Here is a 10,939-nt window from a genome sequence, read left to right on the forward strand (position 1 = left end):
TTACCTTTAAAGGAAAAAACTACAAAATTGTTCTTTCGGGATATCTTGTTGTTAATTAAAATAGTCAACCTTTTTTCCCATATGAACCGCCCAAATTCCACAAAACATCGTTATTACAAAGAAAATGATCCTATCACGCAACCAATCAAATCATGGCGGATATATAGAATTTTCCAACTAAATGAATCCTAACGGATGGACAAACCATGTCCATACATGATGATAAATATCTAAAGCTCCCAAGGTCTTGCAAAGTGTTACTCCTTTTCTTCCTACTTTTTGATATGTTTTACTTAGCAGCTACTTTTTTTAATAAGAAAATTGTTTATACCATTTTTATTTACCACTTTAGAGATTTAATGCAACATTAATTACTATTTTTTTTTAGTTCTTTGTCTCAAACTATTTTTTTTAGGTCTATATTCTTTTGGTCTTATTTATAAAGCAAAAAAATAATGCTTTATTAGAAAAGTATTTATATATAATAGTAGTAAAATGGAAAAGTTATTAAATTTTAAGGTAGAATTAATAAGATTTAATTTTTTTTATTTTGATGAAATATATTAAAAGTGATTTATAAATAGAACTAGATGAATATATGATTAGGCACAATTCTCAACAAAGTATAACAAAGTAACAATCCACATGTGACGTAATAAGAGCATATTAATAAAGTTGAAAATAATTAACATATTATTTACATTTCTTAATCCAAATGGTTATTTATTATGACCACTAATAATTAATAAAAATATACTATTATTTTAGATAATTTATTATAGATGACAAAAAAATTACATGATTTATTATAATTCCTAATGAGCTTGTATCCAAAAAAAAAAAAAAGAGCTGCAGCCGCATGCAAATTTTTTTACTTCATGCGATTTGTAAGATGATTTTATGTTTTGATTACTTAATAGTATCAAAGTACTTAAATTACAATAATATTTTCTTTAAATTAGAAGAGTTAAAGTGTAAATTTATTCCAAAAGTTTTTACTCAAGAGTGCCAGGCACTAAAAAAAAATTTTTGGTGCAAATTTGCCTCAATAATTTAAAATTGTGATAATTTTGTCCCTTACTGTTAAAAATATAGTTAAATTACAGTGATATTGAATATTAATATTTTTAATAGTAAGCAAAAAGTTGCTACAATTTTAAATTTATGAAACAAATTTGTACTTCAAAAAATTTTCGAATGTCTGACACTTTTAAATGAAAACTTTATAAATAAATTTGTATTTTAGTCCAAATTAAAAAAATAAAAATAAAGACCCATAACCAAAAATTAAAAAAATGTTACCAAAAAAAGTTACATTAATTAAAGCAAATATAATTACTTTTTGGGGTCTTGTTATGAAAATATACATATATTTAAAATATTGAGTTAACATATTTATTTAGTCTATCAATAAAAATTGTTTAAATTATAAAGTGAACAGATTGCATATATCATTCCAACCCCTCTTCTGAGTTACTTATAATTTCTTATCATATGCTAAAAAAACATTAAATTGATATAATTTTTTAAATTGACTTTTTTTTTCATTCTCTACATTTACAAATCATGACATATCTTTCCTCTTTTTTTTCCCCAACATAAATGATTATTAATAACCCTATGAGATATTTATATTTAGGACTAAATTTTTTCCCCAATAAGTGACTAATAAGAAGGACATGAGTTTTACCTTAAGCTTGTTATAAATCTTAGAATATATATTTATATATTAATTAATTTTTAAAAGCACAAAATATATTTAATTTTGCCTCCATAAGGAGGGAACCGGTTTGGGGGCTCATCATTTTGATAAACACCCTAAACTCATTAGATCTAGATCATTTATACTTGATATAAATGGTTTAGATTTAATTTTTTTTGGTTTCTATTTGTTTAAAATAATTATACTAATGGGTATAAAATTTAAAATAAAAATAATATTTTAAAATATCATTTTTTTTAAAAAAAATATTTTTATTTAAAAATAATTAATTAAAAATTTTAAATATGATCTTTCCAAATTTAATGGGTTGTGCGCTCACCACACCGAAACTTGTTCCCAGGGAGGGCGGCTGATCCACGTAAACGGTCGTCGTCTCGAGTCAATGAAGCAGAACAGTGACTTTACAAAATGAAAAATATCCTCTTGTGAATCCGTTATTCTCCGCTCTTGGATGGAGTACATGATCTCAGGCTCTTTTTACCTGAAGCTGAAAGCTAGTTTGTGAACACATTCACTATACCTTTTTCCCATTTCTTTTTTGCGATGCATGAGTCTCAAGTGATCCACCATAACCATCAAATGGAGCTTCTCGATTCCTCAAAGTTGGAAATGTCTCCCGAAACGAGCTTTTTTCTCCAACCCATTTTCACTCACGGGCTTTCTTGTTCACTGCACCTGGCGCTACTACTTGTGTTACTGATAACATGGGCATGTCACAAAACCAAGGTTCGAAACAGAGAAACTGGAAGAATAGGAGTTTCCAATACTGCTGTTTTGTACTACAGACAGACTCTTTTCTGTTGTTTAATTGTTTTTGCTTTTAACCTTGTGCTGTCCGTACTAAACTTCTTTTTCTGGTACAAGAACGACAACTTTGATGAAATTGTTATTGCTGTGGATTTTGTGATAAAAACTGTTGCCTGGGGTGCTCTTTGTGTCTACTTGTATTCTAGACTCTCCAGTTCAGGGGAACAAGACTTCCCCAGATTCTTGAGAATTTGGTGCTGGGCTTACTCCTTTGTTTGCTGTTCTTGCCTTGTAATAGATTTTGTGCTCTACAGAAAACATGTTTTCCTCCCAATAATATACCTTATTTCTGATATTGGTTCCACTCTTTCGGGTCTGTTTTTCTGTTATGTGGGATTTTCAGCAAGCAATGAGGCAAAACGCGTCCTTCTTGAAGAACCCCTCTTGAGTAGTGATTACAGGGAAAGCAATAGCTATGAGTGCTATAAGAACACCCCTTACTCAAAAGCTGGATTTTTCAGTATTGTTACTTTCTCATGGATGAGTACTCTAATTGCTGTTGGATATAAGAAAACTTTAGGCCTTGAGGATCTCCCTTTGCTCTCTAGCCATGACAGTGTATACGGGACATTTCCAACATTTAGAAAAAACCTTGAATCAGTGTGTAGTGATGATCTTAGCAGAGTGACCACTATTAAACTGGTGAAGGCTTTAATCTACTCTACATGGAAAGGGATTCTCTCATCAGCTATATTTGCATTCTTTTACACATGTGCTTCTTATGTTGGTCCCTTTCTGATTGACGTATTTGTTGAATATCTGAATGGACAAGAAAGTTTTAAAAATGAGGGTTATATTTTGACAGTGGCATTCCTCAGTGGGAAACTTGTGGAGTGCCTTGCACAGAGGCACTGGATGTTTAGGTTCCAGCAAGTTGGGGTTAGGTTTCAGTCAATGTTAGTGGCAATGATCTATGCAAAAGGATTGACCCTTTCATGTCAATCAAAGGAGGGTCGAACTAGTGGGGAGATCATCAACTTAATGACTGTTGATGCTGCTAGGATTGGTGAGTTTTGTTGGTACATGCATGATCCATGGATGGCTGTTCTACAAGTAACTTTAGCTTTAGTTGTTCTATATAGAAGTGTTGGGATTGCTTCATTATCTGCTTTTGCTGCTACTGTTTTAATGATGCTGGCAAACTTGCCATTGGGGTCACTGCAAGAGAAGTTTCAGAGAAAGTTAATGGAGTCAAAAGACACAAGAATGAAGGCCACCACTGAGATTCTAAAGAACATGAGGATTCTAAAACTGCAGGCATGGGAGATGAAGTTCCTGTCAAGAGTTATTGAGATTAGGAACACTGAGACAGGATGGCTAAAGAAATTTTTATTCAGTTCAGGAATGACAAGATTCCTCTTCTCTTCTGCCCCAACTTTCATTGCTATGGTTACTTTTGGTACTTGTATTCTCATAGGAATCCCACTTGACTCAGGCAAGATCTTAGCTGCATTGGCAACTTTCAGAATTCTGCAGCAGCCCATATCTAACCTTCCTGACACAATCTCAATGATAGCACAAACTAAGGTTTCCCTCGATAGGATTGCATCATTCCTTTGTCTCCAGGAAATACAGTCTGATGTTGTAGAGAGGCTTCCTCGGGGTAGTTCTGATACAGCAATTGAGATAGTAGATGGGAACTTCTCTTGGGATTTGTCTTCACCTGTTCCTACCTTGCAAAATATAAACATCAACATAATCCATGGCTTCAGGGTTGCAGTTTGTGGTACTGTTGGTTCAGGAAAGTCAAGTCTACTTTCTTGTATACTAGGAGAAGTATCGAAGCTCTCTGGGACATTGAAGATGTGTGGTACAAAGGCTTATGTTGCTCAGTCCCCTTGGATACAAGGTGGAAAGATAGAGGAGAACGTACTATTTGGGAAAGAGATGGATAGGGAAAAATATGAGAAGATTTTAGAAGCATGTTCCTTGAAAAGAGACCTAGAAATTCTTCCTTTTGGTGATCAAACTGTTATTGGAGAGAGAGGCATCAATTTGAGTGGTGGACAGAAGCAAAGAGTACAAATAGCTCGTGCTCTTTACCAAGATGCTGATATATATATTCTTGATGATCCTTTCAGTGCCGTGGATGCCCATACCGGATCCCACCTGTTTAAGGTTATATTTTTCTGCTATCCCTTTTTTATTCATTGCAAACCATTTTATACTCATCTAGAGTTTCTTAACATTGATAAACTAATTTGAAACACCTTAATAATTGTAATTTATGTTCATATTCCTGAGCATATTGGATTGCAAAGAGTGATGCGTTTTTGTGAGATGTCTTGAGAATTTAACTGAGACAATGAGTAGGATGGTTCTTAATTGAGTGGGGGGGGGGGGGAATTCTTCTTCAGTAGCTAGTTCGTTCTCCATGTGAGTAATCACTTCAAATTTCAATTTTTTTCCCCTTAAAATGTGATCAGCATTTTGTGAATGATTTGGATACACAGGTTATTGTCTTATGTTACATTATTTTTATACTGTTTCAGGAGTGTTTGCTTGGCCTTTTGAGTTCAAAAACAGTGTTATATGTGACTCATCAACTAGAGTTCTTACCTGATGCTGATCTAATATTGGTGAGAAAATTTCTCATCTTAATTAATTTTAAAAAGTGAATTTTACCATCGTTTAACTTTGTACTTCCTATTTGCTTACCTTTTTAATTAGGTCATGAAAGATGGCAAGATAACTCAATCAGGTAAGTACAATGACATACTCAACTCAGGCACTGATTTTATGGAGCTTGTTGGAGCACATAGAGAAGCCTTATCTGCAATCAATTCGTTAGAGAGAAAACCCACCTTTAGAGAAACTAGTACCACTGCGAAAGAGACAGACTCATTAAGTGCATTTGGACTTGAGGAAGAAGTTGAAAACAAAGATGTTCAAAAAGAAGATGATAACCGTGGGCCAAAAGGCCAGCTTGTTCAAGAAGAAGAAAGAGAAAAGGGCAAAGTTGGGTTTGAAGTTTACTGGAAGTACATTACAACAGCATATGGAGGAGCTCTTGTACCTTTCATATTACTCTTGCATGTGCTTTTTCAGGTTTTTCAAATTGGAAGCAATTATTGGATGGCATTGGCAGCTCCTGTATCGGCAACTACAGAGCCTCCTGTTGGGAGCTTTACACTTTTGCTTGTCTATGTAGCTTTGGCCATTGCAAGTTCTTTCTGCAACATGGCTAGAACAATGCTTGTGTTTGTAGCTGGATATAAGACAGCCACTACACTCTTCAATAAACTGCACGTGTGCTTCTTCCGAGCCCCTATGTCGTTTTTTGATTCTACACCAAGTGGACGAATCCTAAATAGAGTATGTCAGAATTAATTTTGGCATGCAAAAGATAAATACACACAAAAAATCTTAAATAGACTTAAACATGTTAATGATGATAATATAAAGTATGCTTGACATGTTTACATGTCTATTTCATAGGCTAAATCTGCCTAACTTTTTTTTTTTTTAAATTTTATTTAGACATTGTAGCAAACAGTTCTTCATTTTTCTTTTTTTCCCTTCTTGTTTATTCTTCTTCAAATCCCCATTTTTATTGCTTTTCCTTGTCTGAATTGTTTGTTTGTAGGCTTCAACAGACCAAAGTGCAGTAGATATGAGCATTCCAATTACTGTAGCAGGAGTTGCCTTCTGCCTTATTCAGCTCTTGGCAAATATTGCTGTGATGTCTCAAATTGCATGGCAGGTTTTTTTAGTATTTATTCCTGTGGTTGCAGCTTGCATATGGTACCAGGTAATTCCTTTTTATTGTAAAAGCGTTTGTTTAGTGTTTCTGCAATATTATGCATCTGACTGTTAGAGCTGGACTGCTATACATAAATAACAAGATACATTCAAGTTCTGACAAGCTTCCTATAAATTGGTATCATGCAGCGATACTACTCAGAATCAGCGCGTGAACTATCCCGTTTGGTTGGTACGTGTGAAGCTCCAGTTATACAGCATTTTTCAGAAACCATTTCAGGATCAATGACCATCAGAAGTTTTGACCAAGAAGCGAGATTTCAGGATACAAACATGAAACTGATAGACAGATATTCCAAGCCCAAGTTATACAGTACTGCTGCAATGGAATGGCTATGCTTCCGATTGGATATGTTATCTTCTATCACATTTGCCTTCAGTTTGGTTTTCTTGATATCTTTTCCAAATGCAATTAGTGCTCCTGGTGAGTTCTTCACTAACATGCATTCCACTGTATTATTTCCAAAGTTTCATTCCTTGTAACAATAGGTACAAAGCTTCATTACTGCTTCTTGCTCAAAATTTTTCTTTTCCTTCTTTGAAGGCATTGCTGGCTTGGCTGTGACATATGGGTTTAATCTAAACATGCTGCAAGCTCAATTAATTTGGACGCTTTGCAATATGGAGAATAAAATTATATCAGTAGAAAGAATATTTCAGTATACTAACATCCCAAGCGAGCCTCCTCTTGTAATTGAAGAAAACAGACCAGATTGTTCATGGCCATCATATGGGGAGGTTCATATCCAGGATTTACAGGTCTGAACCTTTAATCTTATGTTCTTTATAGTTCTTATGTGAATCTGTCAGCAAGGAGGATGTTTATGATGCAGGTCCGATATGCTCCTCACTTGCCTCTTGTGCTGCGAGGTCTTACATGCACATTCAATGCTGGGGTAAAAACAGGCATTGTGGGGAGAACTGGAAGTGGAAAATCAACTCTGGTGCAAACACTATTCAGGCTCATTGAACCTACAACTGGTCAGATACTAATAGACGGCATCGGCATCTCTTTGACTGGGCTTCACGATTTAAGGTCTAGACTTAGCATTATTCCTCAAGATCCAACTATGTTTCAAGGGACTGTAAGAAGTAATTTAGACCCGCTTGAAGAGTACACTGATGAACAGATTTGGGAGGTGAGTTACTTCTATATGAAAATGTAAATGAACTAACCTTGATCTTTATCCATGATGAACATGTCAACATCTTTAAGTATTATTTTAGGCTCTAGCTATGTGCCAACTTGGAGATGAAGTCAGGAAGAAGGAAGGAAGGCTTGATTCCATTGGTGGGTCTTCTAAAATCTTTAAACTGATTAGGCCAGATTAAAACTTAAACATGATTACTTTTTTCCTCATGGATGTGGCAGTCACTGAGAATGGAGAAAATTGGAGTATGGGTCAGAGGCAACTGGTTTGCCTCGGCCGTGTTCTACTTAAAAAAAGCAGGATTTTGGTGCTTGATGAAGCTACTGCATCAGTTGATACTGCTACAGATAACATTATCCAACAGACCCTGAAGCAGCATTTCTCAGAATGTACAGTTATAACCATTGCACACAGAATAACTTCTATCCTTGACAGTGACATGGTTTTGGTTCTGAGCCAAGGCAAGAATCAATAATGGCTTTCTCTTCCTTTCTTTTCATTTGTCATTTTATTCTCATAAATGTTAATATGATTTTTGCTTTCTTGTTGATTCAGGGCTTATTGAGGAATATGACTCACCAAACAGATTGTTGAAGAACAAATCTTCATCTCTTGCTCAACTAGTTGCAGAATACTCTCGTAGGTCCAACTCGGGTTTTGAAGCTTAGCTTATGGTTAATGGAAACTATTTTTGAGTCAGATCTTTTCTTGATGGTGATAAATATTAAGTAATGATCTTTCTAGCTTGTTTGTCTTGACAGAATGTTAATTTCGTATTTTGGACTAAAAGAAATCTCCAAAGTAAAGGGAAATGCTAAACTAAGAAAGAAAATCTGAAGGACAAAAGATCAAATGGAATTATAAAAGAAAAGGGCTTGAAATAATTCTAACTTCTGGTATATTTTATAATTTAAATGCCCTTTATTATCTCCAAACCAATTTTAGAACCACCGTTTGGCACCTTTACTAGGCTTCAAAACTGCACCAAAATTCACATAAGAAACTTCAGCCAGCGGCATAACAAAATTGCTTTTGATACCATAAATTTCTTATCACAAGGTATCAACAAAATAATTGATTTTTTTGGCCAAACAAAATAATTGATTTTTTTGGCCAAACAAAATAATTAATTAAAAACCAAAATCTCACATTACCGACAACTTGACCAATTTATGTACTTTATCATGGGGAAAAATTCAAGTGAAGGCACACTGCCACACTTTTGTAGTAGCGACCAAAATTATAGCATTTAAAATATTTCGATCATCACCTTGTAAGTCTAAACAAAAAACAAAACTATAATTCCAAGTGACTTTATGTAATCATGTGCAATTTCAGCATCACCTTAAACAAAATATTACCTTATTATTTGATATTTTCTTTTTTTATTAAAAAAAATTCACCTGTAGGGACAAAAGGTTAACAAATAAATATAATTTCAAATATATTTCAAATTTAAACCCTGGTAATATCTTTAGCTCATTCAAAATTACATGTTTGATTGCGCTCTATAATATTTCAACTTATTATCGCAGGTAAATTAAAGCGAGCAAATTTTACCTGTTTTTGACACTCAGAAGAAATTGTCACATAACTGACACAGCACATATCATAGGTGGTCAAAGAGATGGCATGTTGATCCATCTTCTTAGCTAATAAAACTAATTGCCTTGAATTTATGTGTTAGTTCTTGGTGCCAAAGTCGTTCATCTATTGAATATTGTGAAGATAATTTCAAGTGAAGGAAATATAGTCACCAGACAAAAACTAAAAAAGAATTGGAGTTGTTGTCTATGGTGAAAGACCATCTCCTGTAAAGGATGGCTCCAACGTCAAGGGTAAGATACGAGGACTTAAGCTAAGATTGTCCAAGATTTTTTTTCTGTTTAGTAGCAGTTGAGATGTCTTTAAATTTGAAGACTTAAATACGCTTAATATACTAGCTCTGGTTCTAAATATAGGAAGTAGAGGAAGGGTTTATCTCTATTCTAAATATAATATCTTAATCCATTTTATCTCTCAAATTTATAACTTTTTATCCAAATATCCTTATTGATTTCACATGCTATGAGGGCTCCCAATCAAATGATAGTTCCAATACAAATAATGAAAGAGGATAGTTTAGGAAAACTAATATATATTTATTACAAATAATTAATTTAACATAATTTTTTATATTTATAAATTAGTTATCTAACTTTTATACTAAAGATAAGAAACAGTAGTTATGTTTTGATAGTAAGAGCAAAGAGGGCAAATTTTATTACATTTGCAAGAACCAATTTTGGCCCCATATTTGGTGAGAAGTTGTTGTGTTGAGAGATAAAAGGGAGAGGAAAAGTGGTACTGCACAATGTTTTTCCACTTTTCAGACCAACGTTGTATGTTTAGTAAGTGCCTTGCTTGAGGAGGTGGAACATTCTGCAAGAGCATGTTTTGGTTCTGCTGGTAGAGCCAGTGGAGCCGCAGAAAGTTTGTTGATGATAGTGTTCAATTTAGTTAAGCTGATCATCTGATGTTGTAGAAATTGACAAAATAAATACTACCTTCACTCCTTAATATTATCCCTGATCTTTAAAATAATAGTTACTTGACTTATTTGAGTAGGTTAAGAAAGTTTGTTAAGTTAGTTGCTTACAATAAATATGTGTTGTCTTGCCTAATATACTCTTACTAATCATATGTATTAGCCAGAACTACTATTTGATAAAAATCTTTATAATTTGATGAAACATTTAACATATACAACTATTATAAAGATTATCTTGGAAAAAGTAGATAAATATAAGAGACAAAGTGGATTGGAATCTTATATTTAAGACCAAATTATATTAAGGATTGGAGGTAGTATAAGACTCAGTTGACTAATTTAAAGAGATCAAAAAAACTACTAAATTTCTTAAGTATTTGTTTTTATCATTTTTCTCCAAATTAATTTGTCTCACATATAAATTAATATATAATATGATCATATATATAAATATTTTAGAAATATTATGTAATATATGTTGTAATTTTATAACTTTAGTAACTTTTTAATTTTTTTAAATTAGTCAACTAGGTCTTATATTAAAAATAAAAAATAATCTAGACTGGTGGGAGGCTTATTTTGGGGAGAATTGTATAACTCGAAGTCCAATGACGCCGTTAGTCATTATTATGCTTGTTTTTTTTTTAATGGTATGTTCAGTGAAAGCACCTTATAATGGCATGGCTACAGACAACTACAAAAGCTTTGGGTTCTATTTAGACTTGCATTTTTGGGCTTAAAACGTGCTTAAATTTGGTCCAATTGTGCTTATGGTGGAAACTCTTTATTTGAATGGGCTTTTGGCCTATCTAGTTTATAAGTCGAAAACATATGAAAACTGAAAAGCATAAGCAAACAAAAGGATGCTTATGGCTTATGGCTTATGGCTTATGTTATCATATCTTTGGTTTGCTATGTTTAGAGCATTTATTGCAAATTGGATTATCAAATTTCTCCTCCGTCCCT

General features: G+C 33.3%; 1 protein-coding gene across 3 annotated transcripts; it reads left to right on the forward strand.

The window, feature by feature from the left end:
* Positions 1-2,090: 2,090 nt before the first annotated feature.
* Positions 2,091-8,201, forward strand: LOC114717479 (ABC transporter C family member 3). Of its 3 annotated transcripts, none has more exons than XM_028902616.1 (10): positions 2,094-4,648; positions 5,023-5,109; positions 5,201-5,845; positions 6,117-6,281; positions 6,422-6,716; positions 6,834-7,051; positions 7,126-7,431; positions 7,520-7,583; positions 7,665-7,904; positions 7,999-8,201. In XM_028902616.1, the coding sequence occupies exons 1-10, from the start codon at positions 2,267-2,269 to the stop codon at positions 8,109-8,111; spliced, it is 4,515 nt and encodes a 1,504-aa protein (XP_028758449.1). In that variant the 5' UTR covers positions 2,094-2,266; the 3' UTR covers positions 8,112-8,201. The 3 variants fall into 3 exon arrangements, with proteins under 3 accessions (XP_028758451.1, XP_028758449.1, XP_028758450.1); XM_028902617.1 differs by having other exon boundaries at positions 2,095-4,648; positions 6,837-7,051; XM_028902618.1 differs by lacking the exons at positions 6,422-6,716; positions 7,126-7,431; positions 7,520-7,583; positions 7,665-7,904; positions 7,999-8,201 and having other exon boundaries at positions 2,091-4,648; positions 6,837-6,932.
* Positions 8,202-10,939: the final 2,738 nt, after the last annotated feature.

Source organism: Neltuma alba, unplaced genomic scaffold, assembly GCF_004799145.2.
Source record: "Neltuma alba isolate B1F8T4 unplaced genomic scaffold, ASM479914v2 tig00011738_pilon, whole genome shotgun sequence".
NCBI lineage: Eukaryota > Viridiplantae > Streptophyta > Magnoliopsida > Fabales > Fabaceae > Neltuma > Neltuma alba.

Bases quoted from the DNA above. Each gene is read 5' to 3' on its own strand.
- LOC114717479 (XM_028902616.1), top strand. From the start codon at position 2,267: ATGCATGAGTCTCAAGTGATCCACCATAACCATCAAATGGAGCTTCTC. The intron at 6,717-6,833 runs GTGAGTTCTTCA...TTTCCTTCTTTG, and splicing joins AAATGCAATTAGTGCTCCTG to AAGGCATTGCTGGCTTGGCT. The intron at 7,052-7,125 runs GTCTGAACCTTT...TTTATGATGCAG, and splicing joins TTCATATCCAGGATTTACAG to GTCCGATATGCTCCTCACTT.